Source organism: Alternaria hordeiaustralica, assembly GCF_023758085.1.
Source record: "Alternaria hordeiaustralica strain BMP 2776 chromosome Unknown scaffold_6, whole genome shotgun sequence".
NCBI lineage: Eukaryota > Fungi > Ascomycota > Dothideomycetes > Pleosporales > Pleosporaceae > Alternaria > Alternaria hordeiaustralica.
In genome coordinates this window covers 189338-210563 of record NW_026056778.1, presented here as the reverse complement: position 1 = coordinate 210563, position 21226 = coordinate 189338, and the positions used below count along the sequence as shown (strand labels likewise).

At 52.2% G+C, this 21226-nt stretch overlaps 7 protein-coding genes across 7 annotated transcripts; 4 read left to right on the top strand and 3 right to left on the bottom strand.

The window, feature by feature from the left end:
* Positions 1–1929: 1929 nt before the first annotated feature.
* On the top strand, positions 1930–2316 carry J4E84_003959 (uncharacterized protein; the record flags this gene model as incomplete). Its single annotated transcript, XM_049386568.1, has 1 exon — positions 1930–2316. One exon carries the CDS (start codon positions 1930–1932, stop codon positions 2314–2316), a length of 387 nt encoding a protein of 128 aa, XP_049245338.1.
* Positions 2317–2756: 440 nt separating this feature from the next.
* J4E84_003958 (uncharacterized protein) lies at positions 2757–3620 on the bottom strand (the record flags this gene model as incomplete). The annotated part of the gene is made up of 1 exon (XM_049386567.1): positions 2757–3620. The coding sequence occupies one exon, from the start codon at positions 3618–3620 to the stop codon at positions 2757–2759; it is 864 nt and encodes a 287-aa protein (XP_049245337.1).
* A 4517-nt stretch (positions 3621–8137) lies between these two features.
* J4E84_003957 (uncharacterized protein) lies at positions 8138–10364 on the bottom strand (the record flags this gene model as incomplete). Its single annotated transcript, XM_049386566.1, has 4 exons — positions 8138–9322; positions 9484–9953; positions 10106–10270; positions 10322–10364. 4 exons carry the CDS (start codon positions 10362–10364, stop codon positions 8138–8140), a joined length of 1863 nt encoding a protein of 620 aa, XP_049245336.1.
* Positions 10365–10840: 476 nt separating this feature from the next.
* Positions 10841–12320, bottom strand: J4E84_003956 (uncharacterized protein; the record flags this gene model as incomplete). Its single annotated transcript, XM_049386565.1, has 4 exons — positions 10841–10968; positions 11018–11717; positions 11766–11983; positions 12272–12320. 4 exons carry the CDS (start codon positions 12318–12320, stop codon positions 10841–10843), a joined length of 1095 nt encoding a protein of 364 aa, XP_049245335.1.
* An 803-nt stretch (positions 12321–13123) lies between these two features.
* J4E84_003955 (uncharacterized protein) lies at positions 13124–16827 on the top strand (the record flags this gene model as incomplete). The annotated part of the gene is made up of 7 exons (XM_049386564.1): positions 13124–13132; positions 13197–13816; positions 13869–13977; positions 14024–16138; positions 16187–16486; positions 16537–16666; positions 16715–16827. The coding sequence occupies 7 exons, from the start codon at positions 13124–13126 to the stop codon at positions 16825–16827; spliced, it is 3396 nt and encodes a 1131-aa protein (XP_049245334.1).
* Positions 16828–17532: 705 nt separating this feature from the next.
* Positions 17533–18349, top strand: J4E84_003954 (uncharacterized protein; the record flags this gene model as incomplete). Its single annotated transcript, XM_049386563.1, has 3 exons — positions 17533–17685; positions 17799–17987; positions 18056–18349. The coding sequence occupies 3 exons, from the start codon at positions 17533–17535 to the stop codon at positions 18347–18349; spliced, it is 636 nt and encodes a 211-aa protein (XP_049245333.1).
* Positions 18350–19486: 1137 nt separating this feature from the next.
* Positions 19487–20611, top strand: J4E84_003953 (uncharacterized protein; the record flags this gene model as incomplete). The annotated part of the gene is made up of 2 exons (XM_049386562.1): positions 19487–19493; positions 19542–20611. 2 exons carry the CDS (start codon positions 19487–19489, stop codon positions 20609–20611), a joined length of 1077 nt encoding a protein of 358 aa, XP_049245332.1.
* Between the last annotated feature and the right edge of the window lie 615 nt (positions 20612–21226).

Here is a 21226-nt window from a genome sequence, read left to right as displayed (position 1 = left end):
ACTACGGAAAGACCGAGGCATCACTAAGACAGTCGAACGATAGGCGGAGATACTACTCAACATCACCAGACGCCGTATCTTGTATCGTATGTACGAGCCGGTACGTGCCGGTTCAGGCGGTGTAGCGACTCCAAGAATATTGTTTGAGATAGTTCTTGCATAGTAGAAGCTGCCAGTGTAGCTTTTCCTGTCAATAGTTAGGTACCGCTTCTTGCTCTATCCATACAATGACTACCTCCCATGCCGAGTGGTAGCTTTCCTGATTTCCGACATGGTGCACGAAGACAGAACTTCATGGACTCGAGGGCTGGATTGACGGATCAAACTCCGAAGTATAGTCTAGACTTTTGGTAGAAGAGGTGAGAACGGGCCGAAGTCTACAGCGTGCCGAATCATCCAAAATAGTTAAGTTCATACGCTACGCAGCATTACAGCCGTAGTGCGCCATACCAATTTTATGCAGGTGGTAGCAACATGCACACAATTCAAGCCCTTGGATGTAAGCACCAAATTTAACAAATCTTACCAGGAGACTCCCGGCCAAATTTGAAGTTCAAACTCTATCTGAGCAGTTCCTTGGAATGGTATGGCGTACCACGCGTGAGACGGGAGACTGTGGCTTGCTCGTGGCATACAAAAGCTGCCCACCGACCGCCTCAGAGAATCACTTTACTCAGCAGCCTACAATCACTCTATCACAAATCCTTCAGCACTCTAAGATCGTTCACTATGAAGTTGTCAATCGTTACCGCAATGCTATTCACCTCACTCGCCGCTGCCGATATAAGGTACTGGTGCTTGAAAGGTGGAGACGCGATCCCAAAAGATGAATGGAGCTGTTCTACTGCAGACAACCGAGCATGTAAGCAATCTTTCGTACTAGCTTTTTCTTCTTCTGATCACTTACTAACGAACTACAACCTTCTGTAGGCCAAAACAAAGGCTGTGCAGACACTTGCTTCCCTGGTGCAACCGCAGTTCAGGTATACAGAGTGCAGTTGTACGTATCACGTCGCAGAGTTCAGAGAGGCAGAGGCTTATTTGGGTTACAGGAAAGATCCAGATGCTTGTTTCTGCTATTGCAGAGAGCTGTAAAGAGCGAACAAGGAGGAATTGGGGTCGGCATGCACACACGATGTCCCCCAATGATATTCAAGTACCGCCTCGATCCTACCTCGGCCCGGCGCATGCCGAGCTTGGGTATACCTTGGTAGCGCCCGCGTTCGTAGTAATATATCTCAATACACAAGAACCCAGTTATCATCGTCACCTCGTACGATCGTACAAAGGCTTACCAACAGATACGCGCTGCGTCCAGAACGACGGGCTGCTAATATGAGGCTGTAGGAACTCTAATCGCCGCATGTGATTTGGCTCTGTTCGGGTACGGCACTTTCCCATGTGAAGATAGGAAAGAGCATGGAAGGTACACAAGATGGAAAGGGCGAAAGAATAACGACGTGGTCAGAGCAGTCGCGCACCTTACTGACCCAAACACCACTTTCACGCCACCCACAGTTACACTCACACTTCAGCACACCACCACATCGTTATTGCGCTATCTTCATATCATCACCTTCACATCGCCAAAGTCCAGATACTATCGCTATGGATACTTCCCCATACCAGGCTCGGCCCATCCCAACTCTCAGGGCGCGGTCGTTTTCCTGCCCCATAGGCTATGGAAAAGCATGTGCGAGGAGATTGCCGGGCGTCTAGGCGGGGTTCGCGCATGATATGTTCCCGGACACACACAAGGAAGCGGAGCCCAAAGAGCCTGTACGAAGCGATTCGCCGCAAGGACCTCCATCACCAAAGCTCGCCGACGGGCTCACTACGGTTGACTCACCAACGACGGTTGACTCACCCACGATCGATCCAAACGCAATACACCCAAAGAGGCTACGGTCGATTCTGACAAAAAGGTTCATGAAGAAACATGATGAGGCGGGACCCAAAGATCTGGCACCTCTGCACATTGGCCGACATCCAGTCCCGTGGAGTATGCCCAACGAAGAGGATCTTCGTATGATCTTTGTCCCAGAACTTGTCCAATGGATACAATCGTCCGACTACCAGGATCACGCCCCCAATCGCTGCTTTTGCTCCCTCGTTCTGCACATCTTGAGCAAACGTCTACCAGACGACGTCACCCACAACGACCCCATCGACCGCGATGACTTTCGGGGCAGACTTGGCGAGCTCTTCTCCGACGACGGAATGCCTCTCGACCATCTCCTTGATCACTGCGCGAATGGTTACAACATCCAGAAGGTCAGGAAGGTGCACAAGCGACCAATGACGCATAACACTTAGACGGAGTATGTCGGCATGTTGTGCGAGGGTATCATCTTGATGAACGAGGAGCCTTCCTTGCCGCCCCCGAAAGACAGTCCTTCCACGCCCCCAGAGGAGCAACCCTCCACGCCCCCGGACGATGACACGCCCAAGGCAGGGAAGGGAAAGCAACCAAGAGCAGCGTCGGCTTCACCAGAGCCTTTCAGAGGGCGTGCGCTAACATATGAGTCTGACGAGCGGGTAATCTACCGGCCTGCATCAATGGATGATTGGAGGCGGTGTATGCGTTAGCAGTATTGTTGTCGTCTAGTAGGTACACTTCGAGTCGGAAGCCCTTTCACTTTCACTAGGACAGAACTGGAGGTACTCCCGCAATTTCATCTCTTGATCGCTTGCTGCAGACTTCTACAACAATTTGCTGAGCCCAAACCCAAGAACCACTATCACCACCCGTTCATCTAATAACCTCCACCTCGATGACCCCAGTGATCTCGGCGCGGGTCGTAGCCGTAGCCATATCCTCCGTTACCTTGACCATATCCTGGATAGCCCTGCCCCCCATTGCCATGATAGCCCTCGAACTCATTCTCCTGGTTCTCAGAGCGACGAGACGGTAGTCGAGGGTTTCGTCGAGGAGGCGCGTTGTCATATCCAGGCTGCCCAGGATACGCACCAGGGTCTTGAAAGCCCGCCCGTCTAAACTGATGTCTTAGCCTTTCCATAGTGTCAACGTAGGCTCCGTCAGCCGCGTTCGTCCATCCTTGCGCCGCGTTCGCCCATTCTTGCATCTCCCTCTGGCGCTCGATCCGTCTCCTTGCGCGATAGGCTTCGTCTTCATCGTTCACGGGTACGCCTCTGCTTCCACCACCATATCCTCTACCGTCTGTGCTGTCGTTCCGTGCGTCCATCATACCATGTCCTCCATCAACCGGCCCTCTACCCGCACCTCCAAAACTACCCCTCCCCATTTGTTCCATTTGCCCCTGCAGATGTCTCGCCATCTGCTCATCCCTCCCGGTATCGACCTCCACTGGCAGACTCTCCTGCAGCCTCCTCGCAACTTCTTCATCTCGGCTCGTGTCCATGATGACACGCCGAGGTATAGAGACTTGGCCGTCGTAGTTATCGAAGAAACGTTGCATGAAAGCTGCTTTGTCTTTTTCGTTGCGGACTTGTAGGAAGGCGCGGTGGAAGGTTACTTGGGCGGCGGGCGTGGGGAAGTCGAAGCGGAGGATGGGGGCGGTTAGGTCGAAGTTTTGGAGGGTGTGGGGTGAGGATGTTATTAGGCCTACGGGCTGCGGTGGGTTCGTTGGTGCGCTCATCCTAGTGTGGTCAGGTTGTTGTGCTTGTGAAACTCTTGGGTATGGTTGAGATTCTTGAGTCTGGAATATGGTGTGATAGGAAGTGGCGATGGGTATAAGAGATCGAATATTGACTGAAGACTTAGGTCAGCTGGCATGTTATGTGATGACAGTGCTGATAGTTTGTCTTTCACCTCGCGCACTGACTAGTGCGCATCTTTCACGATCATTTGACGGTCACTCGAGCTACCGATGAAACGAACACTCGATATTTCGTTCCAGTCATCATCTCATCTTTATTCTATTGCAGCGTTTCGTCGACTGTTATGATGCTCATCTGATTCCGCCAGTAGCAGCAAACACTAGTGCAATGGCAAACGTATATGAGCTTCGTTTTCCATTGATAGCTGTGCGTTTTCCATTGATTCTCTTCAAATCGACCCATAAAGTAACTTTCATTCTCACTTTGTCTTCTGCAACAGTAGTGCAATAAGTAGCTTGAGATGCATGAAATGACCAGTGGAATTGCTACACTATCTCTACAACAACTTTCGCAGTCGGGAAAAGCTTGTCTGCATCTGTTAGACACTCGTCGAGATATGGTGGAACAGCTTCGTCCACGATACCAATGCGCTCAAAGACGTTCCTGTTCGAGTTCAAACGACGGAGGACCAGGCATTTGCGACGCCGGTGCTTAAGGTCTTCAGCAAGTAAGACACAAGCGATGTTCGTATCTTTAGACTCAGTACCAGGCGATGGCATGTCATCTATCAGTGCGTCCAAATTAAACCCCTGTGAATACCCGGATGGGAAGGTGATGCAGTGAACGTCGCTCCCACGCCGTGGATTGTCAGGCCTCTGAGCTGTCCATGTCACTTCCGTCAAACGCGCAAGGAGTTTGAGCGTACCAGATAGAATCTCGCCATATGTATCGGCATTCTTCGAAACCACACTACAACTCAGGACGTTCGCAGTCCCGGAATCATACTCTGAGGAACCTATGGAGCTGATTCCGAATTTGTACCTGAATTGAGTCTTGACAGCAGCCCAAGACCAAGACGGCGCTCTCCATGTTGGTCTTTTTTGAATTCGATATTGATCGTTGTACACGAACCATTGAAGATGATCAATGAGTCCACTTTCCCAAAGACCAGCCAAGTATCGGTCGCCTGGTTCCGCAAAGTTCTTTGCAAGCCCTGCTATAGCTACTAGCTTGTCGCTCGGGTAAGTCAGCTGGCGAGTACTGTACTCCAGTACAGTCTCCTTCCAGGCCTCTAAGCTTTCAGAACGTGAGATTCTCTTACGCAAATGGAGTTTGGACGGCTTGATGCACCATTTAAAAGTACCTGTATGAACCCAGGTTCCCCTACATTCACAACGGTGCTCTTCGAGGCACTCGAAAACTAGTTCGGCGTTTGTGAAATGTAAGACGCGCAGTGGTAGTAGGCGTTCTTGCAGACCCCAGGCGCGACTCAGGAGTGGAAATTCTTTTTGTTCGAAGGGGTGTGCGCCCATATGTATACGTGCGGCGCGGAACACGAATGTTGGTGACCGCTCCCTCCTAGAGCGCACCAAAACCTCGGGAGATTGCCGAAATAGCCCCTCATCGCCAGATCTCGACGCGGTTGCTGAGATAGTTATCACTGCATTGCGATATACCGTAGACATCTCAGATGCCTCTCGTGCCCAATCGTCACGATCATCTTGTACAATGCAAAGCGAATCGATCTGGCCCAGTCAGTATATGTGTCATATGTAGCAGAGACAATGAAAACTTACCCAGAGGTATCGAATGTCCAACGCGCAAGCTACCTGTGCCGCTTCGCGGAACGTTCTCGTTAACTGGCCACAACGAATGCTTGTCTTCCTCTCAGCTAAGGTAGCTTTCGTGGTAGTAAATTGTGGTGTAGCGCCCCAGCAATGACTGAGAGCGGCATATTGGCCATGTTCGCTAGAAGTTTCTACTAGCCTGACGACACCTTCACTACCAAAGGCTTCCAGATCCAGTAATCGGGTGGGCAAGGCCTGGTCATAGATCCTATCACAGATTACATGCGTTTCACAGCAATTCTGTAGCCAGCTTCGCGCTACCTGGAAAGCTTCCTCCGATCCTGTGTTTCCAGTCGTGATGTAAGACCAATCGACATAGCGGTCCCAAGGCTCCGGAAGTGAAGGCCCTGGATTTTGTCAATGACACAGCATCGTTTGATGGCAAGTTATCTCACCTTTGATTTCGAAAATGCCTAACCATATGATGCTCGAAGTGAAGTTCATGCCGACTAAGTGAGAGCAAATGCGTGGGTTCTGTATAGGCCACGCTTTCTCATGGTCCTCTGGCTCATATGTGCGGATTCCACTGCCTTTTCGGAGCCCGCGTGGAAGTCCGTACCTATTCGACTTACGAGGTCGTCTAAAGTCCAGGATCAAGCTAGTGGGTGTCCAGTCCTTTTTGCCATCTTTATCCAACCAGCTACGGCAACCTCTCACGACCACGTCGCAGCTAGCACAGGTTTGTGCGGACACGAGAATCTCACCCCAAGAGTGCTCCGAGCTGAGGTAGTAGATATCTAAGATCTCGAATCTGTGACAGAGGTCACATCCTCTATTTGCTGCTGTAGACGATTCTGGAGTTGGAGAATCTATGACGTCATGTGGGGCTGGTTGCGACGCAGGTGTACCATCGTTCATGATCGGGACCATCGGGTTGTCCAGTTTCGTACGTAGCACTGTCTGTAAGCGTAACTTCCAGTAGTAAATTGATGCCTTCCGAACGTGGGATACGGAAGTTGTGAGTGCCTGTTTGCAGTCCAATACTTATATCGATGGATTTGCAGCCCATGCCGTGCCGCGACCCTGCAGCCTCGGAGCAGCATCACTGTTGAACATCCAATCAGGGGTTCTCAAAATCGATAGCCTGGCACATCAGCCTGTTGCAGCTGGCCTGTAATATATATCGTATCCTGGGCAGATATGTATTGATGACCGTCGGCTTCGTATGCCGTTACCTACCTAGGTAAGCATGGACGTGGCCAACGAGGAGGAGCAAGCGATTAACAACAATCGGTGACTGGAACGAGACTATTCGAAAAGGGTGTTTCAAACAAGATGCAGCGAATACAGCAACTTCACAAACCCGAAAGAGTTCGGATTATAGGATCCCGGAGAACTAGTGACCATCCCCGCAGGCAATCCCGCAACTCATCCCGCCTATCTTACATCCATCACTGCCGTCGTGTAACCGACTCGCGGTCCCACCGGTTCTCACCACGATCCACTTACCGGCGAGTTCGATCACCCCTCTCGCGCGCCCGCACCGAAGCTTTGCTATAATACTCCAACATCGCCAACGTCTCAGCACGATTCCTACGAATATGTTCACGAAGCTCTGCTTCAGTCATGCGAGCTCGAACCGGTCTGAGCGCTACTGGCTCGTCGCCCCCACCGCCACGTAGATTTACCTTAACATGCTGCCACTCTTGCTCTTCCGTATCAGACACGACTTCCCAGGAAGAATTGCGACTGCGATCTACTAGCACAAAGGTATGTTCATCCGGAGATGGGTTTTCTTCTTCCTCGACGGCGACGGGTAGTCTGAAATCGTCTGGAATCCATGGATCTTGGTGCGACGCGACGATTTCGTCGACATCAGGTTCTTGCACCAGTACCATCTCGCTAGGCTCGAAGTCTTGGTATTGCGACCTTCGGTTCCTCAACTGACGAATGTATTCGCGATGGATGAGATCGTTTTCGTTGATCCGACGTCTTTCAGCTCGTGAGCTGCGACGTGGATCTGGCATGTACACCCCGTGTTCGAATGGTAGCGTAGAGATTGGCGGCGTGATCTGGCGTCTTCCTACTCGCGGATTTGGAGTATCTAGGAAGTTAAGCGCAGGACCGATAAGATGCTCCAGTCGCTCGCGTGGAGCTCTCGTGTTGTTGTAGGTCGGAAGAGGATTGGCGTGCGCTCTTGGTCTCGGCTGTTCAGTCATGACAAAATAGAGCGAGATCAAAAGAGGTACAACAACAGGTAGAGTGAGCAGTAGCAAGTCGAGCCAAGACTGATCTTCGAAGTAACGGATAGCCATGATGGCAGCAGAAGAAGCAGTAGGGAAGAGAGACTATCGTGTGGTGTACATATACTGCCGACAAGTCGTTCGTCCCATGTTTGCTGGGCTGAGCCATCACTTTCCCATAGCGCGAAGAGCATTCTTCGTTCGTACGCGTTTGCTACTCGTTGTTAGTGCTAGTTCGAACGAGAAGGGTTTGGAGATTCTACCGGGTCGCATGCTGCGGACAGGCAGGACTATGAAGGCGTATGTGGTCGCTTGCTGCCTCCGCGTGTTGGTATTGAATGCAGTGGATGCCCTAATGATATCACTTACTAGACCTCGGCCTGCAAAAACGCTCAAGAGATACGCAGTCTTTGATACTACGCTTGCGCTATGTATAGACCAGTGCGAACATCAACTCAACACAATGGACAATGACCCATACCAAGCATTGAGTCCACGCAACGATCAACAATCCGATACACCAATCTACTTCTCATCCATGTCCAACCCACTCATCTCCTCACTCAAGCCACTGATGTCGCCCAGGCTCAAATCCTCCGCTTCGCTATCCCCCAGGAAAATGCGTTCAAAGTTCATGTCACCCACATCGCTGACGGGCGCGTACGTGGGGTCCGTCATCCTGCGCTGAGCAGCCGCCTCGAATTCGCGATAGTTCTTCTGGATCTCGTCTTGAGAAAGTTCGTTCGAATGACGGTGTGACCTTGCGTTATCACCATGACCGCGCTGCTGACCACCGAGACCACTGGCATCGATGGCAGAATTGGAAGAAATACTGCCGCTCTCTTCAGATTCGCTGGTGAGACAGATTGGCGAAAGTGATCGGGGGAGCAATGAGTCGTGTTGTTCCATGGGAGGCGTAGGAGGTAAAACAACTGCCTTTCCTTTCTCAATAAGAGACTTCTGTCGGTCTTCGCCCTGTGGCTGCGATAACTTGGTGGCAGATACTGTTGGAGTCGAGGGGCGTGACGGGCCGACTGCTTCCCTTAAACGACGCACAATATCCTCACTATGCCGCAACACATCATAATCACTGCCGTTCACAGGTTGACCGAGTGGGCCGAGTTGTTTGCGCATAGCGGCAACGTCCTGTGCAATGGCAGCGCACTTCTTCTGCAGCTCGATGACCTCGGTAGACGTAGAAGTCGTGAGCATGTGGAAATGGCCGGAAGACTCCACCTTTTGACGCTTGAGACAAGTGTCTGACTCGTGGTCTGCCGGTTTCAAGGTCGATGCTCCGTCCAGGCTTGTGGAGCGGAATGGAGCCTTTCGTTTCCTAGGCGACTCGGCTGGCAGATCAGGATCAGACAGCACGGATGCGTCCGCAATCGATGTGGCTGAGATGTCAGCTTCGTCATCGAGGCTCTTATCAGACTGTCGTCTAAAGTATGCAAATGCTTCATTCCAGCATTCATGTAGAGACGGAATACGTGCTTGACGGGGGCGAGTCTTGGACAGTGGCGTACTAGTGTACGATGGAACCCAGGGCGTCGACGGTTCCTCCTGCTGTGGTCTGTCGTCGTCTGGCGTTGCAACGACTTGGTATATGTCCATCACTTCGCCCTTGACCGCATGACGCAATACACGTTCGTAGCGTACGTGACCTGGAAATTGCGTGACCATCTTGGCTTGAACGATTGTCTCAGACACTGTCTGTGTGTCATCCTAGCCATGCTGTAAGTAATAGTCTAGCAAACAACTGCCATTGCGTTCCAGTGAGAAAGGAAAGCACTGGAAAGGTCTGCAACCGAAATCAAGAAGAAAAAGCGCAAAGTGGATAACGTAACGTGAGGGGTGACTCATGGGTATCGTACCTTCGTTTTGTATCTCTTCACTTCACACACAACATCCTCGGGAAAGTGTTCGTAGCTTGAAGATCCTGATTCGCTAAAGATGCGTTCAAAGTAGAGAACAAAGGCGTTCCGGTCTTTCGGGCCAAAGGGCATACGCCAGAGCTTGATATTGGGTGGTTGCGAGACGACGGCGGCGTAGATCATGAGCACAGGCATTGTTTCCCAGGCAATATCGACATCGACCGATATGTATAGCCCGTCTGAGAAGCGGAGCAGGTAATCCTGCGTCATGATGTAATTATACACGAAGTTTGGTAGGTCGCCAGACCTGAACGACCATCTGGTATTTGTAGGGAGGGCCCGAAAATCATCGTAGAAAGCGTCGATCATGTCGTGGATGAGTTTAGGAAGATCCATTCGAACAAGACGCTTGTGCTTGGCGGGCATGATCTGTTTCAAGCAAGGCCAGAGCTCGTCCTCGGCAATATGATCTGCAACGTTGGTCAGCATAGAAGCATGCACAGTAGGTGATCCAGCGTTGACGTAGGCTCCAGGGTGTTCAGATTGTTCATTGTATGAGTTCCTACGGCAACGCGATGTCTGTAACAGTCTGGAAATTTAAAGTGCAGAATGAGTATCGTACCTCGTAATGCGCCAAGTTCAGCAACAACGTTTCGCCTCATGTGACTCTCGAATTGTGGGACCAGACATTGCTCAAAGACGCGCTCCCATATCGTGAGCTCGACAGCTTGGGCACTTGATATGCCTTTCCAGCACATGACCACGTCGAGGTAATCGACGTCCGTCGCTGTTGGGCATTAGCAAAGTACCACAACATGCTCGAAGGTATCGGTCCTACCTTCTTGCTCGAACCCTAATCTCCTCCTGCGAGGACAGTGCATGTTCTGTGGCGGGCAATTCTTGTGAAAGCCATGACCGTACAAATCGGTATCGAAAGCTAAATTAGCTATGAGGCTTTCCAAGTGCTGGCGTTCCGCATTGTCGGATAAGACGGAGTTGACTACGGGTGATGGATGGGCATGGCCAGTAGCGCCAACACCGGTGCGTAGCGATGGCTGGGAGATTTTTAGTAAAGTCCGCAAGCAGGGTCGAGTGTACTCACGAGATGTTCTACAGACATGCTGTCGTGAGAGATGCTCGTAAAGAATACGTCGTCGCGATGATTGGGCGGTGTCTGGATGTAATGCTAATGTCGTTGTCAGACAGAAGGTCGCAATCCAGGCAAATGTCTTCGTTGGTGATGAGAAGGCACTCGTGACCGACTGCCGCGGTACTGTGTTGTGACTGAGCAGCGTGAAGATTGCGCTTGCCTCACGACAACGCGGGACACCCGCAAGATTCTCCCTGGGTGCACCATCTAAATGGCGTCCATTGAGGCTCGTGTAGTGAGTCGTTCATTTTTGTTGCCAAGCTTCGAGATTTGAAGGAAAGCATCGACGCCATAGCCTTCCAGGCTGTGGATTTCGAGACTGCCAGCCCAGTATTCTGTAAGATTGTTAGCTGCGCAGCCCCGCCATTGTCATGAAATACCTACCAGCATATAGTCGCGACATGGGAAGTCCAATACCAAGACGCAGGTCTGGTGCGCGGCTGGTCAAGGAAGACAGCGAGCCGTGATACAGGCCCGAATCGCCGTGCTTGGACCTCCTATCTAGACGTTGTTGCACCTGTGCTGCAGATTCACCTCCAGGCACCTGCAGCTCCTGCAATGTTCCCAGTAGTTTTGGTACCCTCGCCAGATTTCGCAGCCTTTTCTCACGCCTAGGACCCTTGCTGAAGCTCCACAGGTATGGCAAGACTTCGTTCGGGATGCCACCACCTTGATCAGAAATTCGGATAATAACGTGCTGCGAGGTTTCGCAGATCAATACCTCAATAGGCGGCAGCTTGGCGTCTTTCGACTTACGCTCCTCGATGACAGCTTGGATAGAGTTGCGTAAGAGCTCGCCGATGATATACTCAAGATGACTCAGGATGTACGGGAACGTCGCGTCAAGGTGACCGTAGACCTTGATCTCAGGAATTTCGACATGTGGGCCCTGAGCGGTCCTGATGAGCTCCTGCATCGTCTTGCCGCAATTCTCGACTATCTCCTTCGCATTGCAACGCAAAAATATCTCGCCGACTGCCTCTTGGTCGTGGGGATGAACTTCGGCCTGTGGGAAATGCCATGGCGAATCGAAAGTCTCGGTCAGTGCTAGATGTTGTTCCGCAATGACGCGTCGCGAGATGCGCTGAATCAATTAGCATGGCCCGACGCTGTGCATGGACGGAGAGCATACCGATCGCAACATGGTGGTCATGAACTTGTCCGTCTCCTCAGCCTTCATCAGGCCCCGAACTTCGAGAACACCAATGGCGAGGCGGGGTATGACAGTGGCATGCTCTGTCAACGTCTCTTCCAGCACCTTGCAGTACTTCTCGTTATCTTCCAGCGATTTTATCTCAGGTACGCGGCGGAAGCGTTCGAAAGCGCGTAGATACGACTCGTATACATGAGCTAGATGAGGGTTCGCGACGACGACGTATGGTAGGGTCTGAATATCACGCAATCGGTGCGCAAGTCTACACGTGTTCAGCACTTATATTTCCGCTTGTCAGATACTAAGATCACACCTCGTGGGAAGCTCCAGACGGCAGTAGTTGGCCGAGTCGATGAGACGAGACTCTGTCAAGGTTCTTCCAAAGAAAGTCAACTGGCGCAGACTTATGGGTCTGGCTTCACGCTGCACCCATCTAGTCACATGTCAGCTGTGGAAATTGGCAGGAGCATCTCTTATGTGCTCACTCGTCCAAGGCCGAAGACGGTCTCCACGCGGGCGCGACGGCTGCGGCATGTGGATGTCGAATTTGTACTCTAGAGACAGGCGATGCTGAAGGTGCTCTACGTAAGATACCAGAGCGTCGCGCGCACGACGCGAGACTACGTGCTCCTATACTCATAATTGTTGGTGCGAGAGCGCACATGTGGAGGAGCTCGCTGAGGGAGCTGTAGCAAAATACGGGGCATGTGACGGCGGGCTCCGCTAACCGGCGTAACTTTTGGGAATTTCACTCACGGCCTCTAATTAACGGTCGCAAAAGCAGAGAGGCGCGCATTTCACGGCACCGCCAGTCATATCACAGCACAATGGCAAACATGCTGGGTGAGCGTTTGTAGCTCGAAATATGCGCGTGGCATGCCGCTTGCCAGTATGTGATGTTGGACGAATGACGTCGTAGGCCGCGGCTTTGCTTTGACGCACTCCACTGTATCGAGCGCCAAGGCTGCATCCGTCGAAAGAGAGCTGCTGTTCTGAGCCTCGAGAGCTGCTCCCCAGCTTTTGTCTTTGTGCGCCCTCGCTGTCCACCTCGCCCTTGCACATGCTTGATGTTGGAGTTTTCCAGACGACAATAATCCGATCGTCATATCTCCACTGCCGCCACCTTTAGCGAGGAACCTATCCTTACCCGCATCCCGCCCGCGCAAGTGCTGCCCACCCGTACCTTCCTTTCTCTAGGCGACAGGCGCGCAGCTTCCCTTTTCACCTTGCAGTGTCGAGCGCACCCAGTCGTGACTGCCCCCGCGACCCGTCTCTGCAGCGCTTTCCTGCCATCTGCCCCCGCTTCCATCCGCACCTGCCGGAAAGACGACGCCGCCATGGATCAGGTAAGCTTGCGCCTTCGCCAGCGTCTCGCCAGACGCGGCCACGCTGACCCACTCACCCACGCAGATCGAAAGCGACATGCTCGTGGACCACGAGTACGACGAGAAGGCCGACGTGGCCATAATCACGCCCGACACAGACGACCAAATGGACGAGGTCGACGCCGAACCCGAGCCCCGCGCCGACGAGTACGATGCCTTTATGAAGAGACACATGCCCAAGAACCCGGAGTACGAGACCGAGGCCGAAGTATACAACACATGGGAAATCAGGGACTGGCGCCAGCTCACACGACGTGAACATGGCCCTATCTTCGAGTGCGGCGGTCATCCCTGGCGGATACTATTTTTCCCGTACGGTAACAACGTCGACTTTGCGTCCTTCTACCTGGAGCAGGCCTATGAAGAAAAGCAAATGCCAGAGGATTGGTATGCCTGTGTCGAGTTCATGCTTGTACTCTGGAACCCCAAGGACCCTACCATATTCACCACACACACCGCACACCACCGCTTTACATCCGACGAAGGCGACTGGGGCTTCACACGCTTTGCAGAGCTCAGAAAACTCTTCAGCAACTCCTGGGAAGACCGGGGACGGCCAATGGTAGAAGACAACGCCGCCAATGTAACTGCATACATAAGAGTGCTCAAAGACCCCACGGGAGTGTTATGGCACAACTTCATCAAGTGAGTTTCACGGATGCACAGTTTCGCCGACGATGGTTTCTGACTTGTAAAGCTACGACTCCAAGAAAGAGACCGGCATGGTCGGCTTGAAGAACCAGGGCGCAACATGCTATCTGAACTCGCTCCTACAGTCACTTTTCTTTACCAATGCGTTCCGCCAGGTATGACATCCATTTCAACACACAGAACGACAGCTGACTCCGCCAGGCTGTTTATCAGATCCCGACTGCCGAGGAAGCCGATCGTTCGAATAGCGCCTACGCCCTACAACGACTCTTCTACCTTCTCCAAACATCAAACAACGCCGTAGGAACCACAGAGCTGACGCATTCGTTCGGTTGGGACTCGAAGCAGATTTTCGAACAGCAGGACGTACAGGAGTTGTCCCGTGTGCTCATGGACAAGCTCGATGAGAGGATGAAGGGCACTGAAGCCGAGGGTGCCTTGACCAACATGTTTGTTGGTAAGATGAAGACCTACATATCATGTATCAACGTCGATTACGAATCGTCCCGGGTTGAGGATTTCTGGGACATACAATTGAACGTGAGCGGGAACAAGAACCTGGACGACAGTTTCAAAGACTACGTGCAGGTCGAGACCATGGACGGCGAAAATAAGTATTTTGCAGAGGGTTTTGGGTTGCAAGACGCTAAAAAAGGTGTCATCTTCGAGAGTTTTCCGCCAGTGCTACATCTCCAGCTGAAGCGCTTCGAATACGACTTTACGCGCGACGCCATGATGAAGGTGAACGACCGTTACGAATTCCCCGAAGTCTGGGACGCTGCGCCATATCTCTCCGACGGAGCCGATCGATCCGAATCCTGGATATACCACCTCCACGGCGTCTTGGTGCACAGCGGTGATCTCAACGCTGGTCACTATTACGCCTTCCTGAAGCCAACGAAAGACGGCCACTATTACAAATTCGACGACGACCGTGTGACTCGAGCGACACTACGTGAGGCGCTGGAAGAAAACTTTGGTGGTGACTACGCCCAGGCCAACGGGAACACTGGCCAACGCAATCCCTACACCAGAGCCTGGTCCGCAAAACGCTCAATGAGCGCCTACATGTTGGTATACATTAGGGAGACGAGGCTTGATCAAGTTCTTATAGACAGCAAGGCGGTAGAACCACCGAAGCATCTGGCAGAACGACTGGCTGAAGAACGGGCATTGTTTGAGCGCAGGAAGAAGGAACGCGAGGAAGCTCATCTGTACATGGACGTTGCGGTCGCGTCAGATGAACAATTCAAGGCCCACCAAGGTTTTGACATCGTTCCATGGAAAGCCGACGCAGACACACCTGCTAGCCCAAGGGTCTACCGTGTGCTCCGAAGCACAACTATGGCCGACTTTGCGGTTACGGTCGCCCAAGATCTAGGAACCGAAGCCGATATGTTGCGGCCATGGTCGATGGTTAATAGACAAAACGGCACAATTCGCCCCGATACCGCACTGGAATTCCCGGAGATGACCGTCGAAGAGGCTGCAAGCAAACATGGCACGAAACAGTCGCAGTTCAGGATGTGGATCGAGAAAGCTCAAGAACGCGACGAAAGCGGCGCGCCAGTGTTTGGCGAGAAGCTAGTGGACCTCAAGGGTCAGGCTAACAACCGCCCATTGATGATCTTTTTGAAGCACTTCGACGCAGAAGAGCAGAGTCTATTCGGTGTTGGCACCTTCTACGCCGGATTCCAGGACAAGGTTTCCGATCTAACTCCAGCAATCACAAAGATGCTGGGCTGGCCAGCGGGTACGCAGATCAAGCTTTCTGAGGAGATCAAACAGAATATGATCGAAGCGATGAAGCCAAAAGTCACACTGGCAGCCTCGGAGATACAAGATGGTGACATCATCACGGTCCAGCGCGTACTGAGCGACAAGGAAACCGCACAGATAACCACTGCGGGAGGCTACACCGAGGCAAAGGAATTCTACGACTACCTCTTGAACAGAGTCAGCATTGAGTTCGTGCCTAAGCTGCCTGATACAGATCTACCCACATTCTCCTTGACTCTCAGCAAAAAGATGGCGTATGACCAATTCTCCAGCAAAGTGGCTGAGTACCTCAAAACCGACTCTAGCTATATCCGCTTCTCGACGGTTAGCACTGCTGGCAAGCCCAAGAACCCTGTCAAGTACAACCCCACGTCAACTCTGAACAACATCCTCTTCCCTGGCCCATACAACTATTCGGCAAGCGCAAATCAGCGAAACGATGCCCTGTTTTACGAGGTCTTGGATATGAGCCTGAAGGAACTAGAGCTGAGGAAACCTGTAAAGGTGGTGTGGCTCCCTGAGGGTCTCAGCAAAGAGGTGAGTTGAACTCAGTCATTGCTCTTTCTTCAAACTAACGTCGTACAGGAGGAGCACACTTTGATGGTACCCAAGAATGCCCAAGTCGCGGATCTCGTTGAAGCGCTGCAAAAGAAAGCGGGCATCAGCGACGAGGTGATGCAAAAGGTGCGGGTCTACGAGGCACATGTGAACAAGTTCCACAGGGTCCTCCCGCTAGATCACTCTGTCATGAGCCTCTACGACTACACGTCAATCTTTGCTGCGCCTTACCCCGAAGACGATGCATCGAAGAAGATTTCGGTATTCCACTTTGACAGGGAGCCATCGAAGGCACATGGTATCCCGTTCCAGTTTGCGCTGAAAGAGGTACGCGCAGCCATCAGCCTACCTCCTCTACTTGCACTAACATACATCAGGGCGAGCCTTTTAGCGAAACAAAACAACGACTCTCAGACTTCACCAAGATCAAGGGCAAGCAATTGGACAAGATCAAGTTTTCTCTTGTCGGCAAGGGTCAATACGCGAAGCCTGAGCCAATCGATGACGGTAAGCCACTTTGGCAATGATGATGTTGCAGCACTGACGAAGTCACAGATGAAGTACTTTGGGACTTGGTAGGTGCGCGTGACGATGTATCACTTGGTCTTGAACACCCCGCCAAGACAAAGACGCTTTGGGGAAAGACTGATTCCATCTTCATTCGTTGAAGCAGCGCAATGACTGTGTAAGATACGAAGAAAAGCACGGTGCGCGACATTACTCGGCACGGGTACGATCGGCATGAGATTGTCCGCAAAGTTTTGCCAGCATTTCACAGGGAGTGGCAATAAAGCGTTGGTTGCGCACCCTCCAACATACATGGCGCAATGGAGCTTGAAATATTGCAAGTATTGCATAGGCGGAGTAGCGTGCGTGGGAGGTTGGCGCAGGCGTTGGGCACATGATTATGGCGTATCATTTTGGATCAGTAAGTAAGCAGTGTAGATTAGTCTCAAAGATATCATCGTTCTGCTTTCATGTCACCAGTGTAACTTGCACTGTGATTGTCGACTGAATTTTCCACCCATCCCATGGTACCAGACACCAGCCACCTATCCGGGAAGGAACAACGTAACAATATACCACGGCTCTCAATTCCGAAAATGAAGATGAAAACTATTAGCAGTCGCAATAGGTTCAAATGAACGCGCAACATGATAAGTGTGACTTGACTACGCGTCGAGGATCTGCATTTCGCGCTACCTGTCCGCGGTCGCCTTGATCTTCATTGGCTGGTGGCTCGTTCCCCGCGCCTTCCCTCCCTGCATGCGTTGCGTCGGCAAAAACTACCGCCGACGTTCGATGTCGACAGCTGTAACTTCCAACACACGAGCACGCATCAACAAACGCAGTCGTCCACGCCAACGAACACGATGCGGTCACTACTCACCCTCTTCAGCGCGTTGCTGGCATATACCACGGCTGTGTACGCAACCGCTCTCACCTACCGATTAGAAGCGCACGAGAAAGCATGCTTCTTCGCGACCGTTGAGAACAAGGGGACCAAGCTGGCCTTTTACTTTGCAGTATGTGTTCCACCCAGAAGACCAATGCGCAATTGCTTTGGGCTGTTCAAACCCATATTGCCATACAGTAGCAGCAGCATCTAGGATAATTGAGCTGACGGACATGTGAACAGGTGCAATCCGGAGGCTCTTTCGATGTCGACTACTCGGTTGTCGGCCCCACAGACAAAGTCATTCTCGACGGCACCAAGGAGCGACAGGGCGATTTCGTCTTCACAGCGCTTGACGTGGGCGAATACCGCTTCTGCTTCAACAATGAGATGAGCACGTTCGCCGAGAAGATGGTCGATTTCGAGATTGCCGTACGTACCACCTGGCCATATCTCTCTAGACATCGCCGAACCATAATGCTGACTCCATGTTCTTCTAGGTTGAGAACGAAGCCGCCCGTGCCAAGATCCCATCCAAGCAGGGCTCCTCCCCTGAGCAGACCTCTGTCCTCGAAGAATCCATCCTCAAGCTCTCCGCGCAACTCTCCACCATCTCCCGCAACCAGAAATACTTCCGCACGCGCGAGAACCGCAACTTCAGCACCGTCAAGAGCACCGAGAAGAGGATACTCAACTTCAGTTTGATGGAGTCGGGCTTGATTATGACCATGGCAGGACTGCAGGTCTTCATTGTCCGCTTCTTTTTCCAGGGCGCCAGGAAAGGTATTATATGACAGCTCTCTCATCATGAGAGGAGTTTGGGGCACTGTGGGCTGACGCGTGTTGGCAGGCTACGTATAGACGCTGGTCCACGTTCAAGACTGGGGCTCAACCATGGTTCGGACTGGAAGTCTGAAGATGTCATATTGATTATTGTCACACAGGTCGAGACGAGCGCACTTTGTTTGATTTACCTATTTTGGGCGCTTTGGGGCTGCCGGAGTGTGTAAAACACCGCGGCATCTTTGTGGTATTCTGGCGCACTAGCAAGTTTACGAGAATTTTGGAACGATGTGCAAGAGCCATCCGCTTGTTAACACCCTTGGATTCGATACAGCATGTGCTGACAAACGTGCCTGCATTGCCCGTCCCTACGCGAACCCGCACGCATTCTAAGTCGCTCCAGAGGCCCGTGCTCCCGCTCTCACTTTCCCGCATACTAGCTCAATATCGATATCGTTGGAATCGTCAGTCTCGCAGGATTATTATATGTAGGTCTCTTTGCGACTAATTATTTCTTCAACCTCCTGGACGCTGTCAGACTCATGGGATGTCGGCGTTAAGGGACTTGATCACTGGACCCTGAATTCTTTGGTCGACGACTACCGGGCAGCCAGTAGCAGCGCGGCCATTGCTATTCCCTCTCACTCTCACTTGTCCTTTCGCTTCTATTGTGGTCGGCCGTCCGACTGAGTCACCTGTTCTCGCAATATCTCTCGCTCCGTTCGGTTAGGTGAGCGTGGTAATGCGCACACAGAGGCCATATAGTCTGGCTTTTTCCGCCTTGTCACCTTCTTTCAACTCAAACTCTCACATCCCACCATCTTGACTATCACAGCCCTCTATTTTGATCCCCATCACCCACAACTTGAGTATTTTCATCCGCTACTCTCATCTTTACAACCCTTGACCTTTGCTCTTTCGGCCCACACCAGTTGCTCGTCATGGCAGCAAACGACGACACCATCAGGCGGGATTCCGTGAATAGCTACACCAGCGGTCCGCAAACCCCACAGGGCGCACTCGGTCGCTATCAGACTCAGTCACCGCACAATCCCGCGATGGCCTTTCCTCTTCAAGCGCAGCTGCCGACTCCCAAGATGAGCCCGCAGACGCGCCAGCAAATGAGTCCGCAGATGATGGCCGAGTACATGCGCCGTCAGGCCATATCAACTCAATCACAGCCGCGCCCGACCACTATGCAAGCGCAGCCTCCCACTCGCGAGGAAGCTCAGGCACGTCAGAACCGCCAGTTTGCCCTGTTTGGAATGGCCTATTTCCAGAGGTTGGACCCGCAGGCAAAGCAACAGTTTCAACAGTTGCCTTCCCAGAAGCAAAACGAGATCGTTAGGAACGCAATCGAGCAACGTAAACAGCAAGAGATTCACAAGGCGCGCGGGCAGCAGATGGCGGCGCAGCAGGCAAAGCAACAGGAAGCGCAACAACTGGCAGCGCAACAACTGGCAGCGCAGCAACTGGCAGCGCAGCAACTGGCAGCGCAACAGCTGGCAGCGCGACAGGCACACTTCAACAGATTTACACAGCAATACATCAGCTCGTTCAGTCCTGAGAAGTTGCAACGATTCAGACAGGGTTCCGGAACACAGCAAAAGCAGCATCTTTGCGATGTCTACAAGCAGATGCAAAACGCGCAGAAGCTACAACAGCAGAAACTGCAACAAATGCAGCAGCATCAACCAGCCGGGCAGCTACAGCAGGTGTTGCAGCCGCAACAGCTCGCGCAACAACCTCAACGTATTCTGCAAACTCCAAAAGTACAGCAACATCGACAGCTGCAGTCGCCACGTATTCCGCAAGCTCCACAAGCTCAGCCACATCGACAGCCGCAGGCGCAACGTATTCTGCAAGCTCCACAAGCTCGGCAACATCAGAAGCCGCAGACGCAACGTATTCTGCAAGCTCCACAAGCTCAACAACATCAGGAGCCACCGACACAACGTATTCAGCAAACACAACCGGCGCCTCAGCTGAAAAGGCCTCGTTCTGACGACGATGAGGCCAGCCCAGCCACCAAGGTAGCCAAGTTCGCGCAGCCAATTACAGAGCAGCAGCCGGAGAACACAGAGGATCCAGACGACCAGAGACTCAGGTCTAAGCTCACAAGCTGGCTCGCATCCAACGAGGCTAAGGAAGAAGCTCAGAAGAGCGAGCAGTCTGCGGAGTTGCACTGGCAGATGCAGCACGCTGGCCCTTACGCCGGCCCTTACGCCGGCTATGAGCCTGCGAAGTCGAACATCCCCGACAACTCGTTCTAAGACTACATCACCACATCCGTTCGAGGCATGCTTGGACACCTTCATGGCAGGCCGACACATCTCACTCTCACACTATTGTCGTTTAACTACAGGACATCCTGATCGACGTCTGGATACCTCGCGGTTTTTGCATTCGGTGTCTGGCTGCAGGATTACCTCGCAGTCTTTGCATTCGGTGTTTGGCTACAGGACATCTCGACCGGCATCGGGCTACACTTTTACTCATTGCATACGGCGTTTGATTATCTGCTTCACATTACCACACTGGGCGGCAACAGTTCACGGAAGAACACAGCGAGGCGTTTGGTTACTCGCATTACGATACCATACTGGGCGGACACAGTTCACGGAAGAACAAAGCACGGCGTTTGCTTTTCTCCATTTTCCTTTATCTTTCTCTTTTGCGTTCACTTCTGCGTTCGACGACATTACCATCACACATTTCACGGGCTGCATCATCGCTAGTACCGTTTGCAGCTTTGCGGCTAAGCGACGCGAACGGGGTTGCATGTTCATCATCATCAACATTATCACCGCGGCCGCTTGATGTAAAGGGCGCGATTATCAACAGGGAAACGGGGGAAAAGAAAACAGACTAGAAAATATACGATAAAA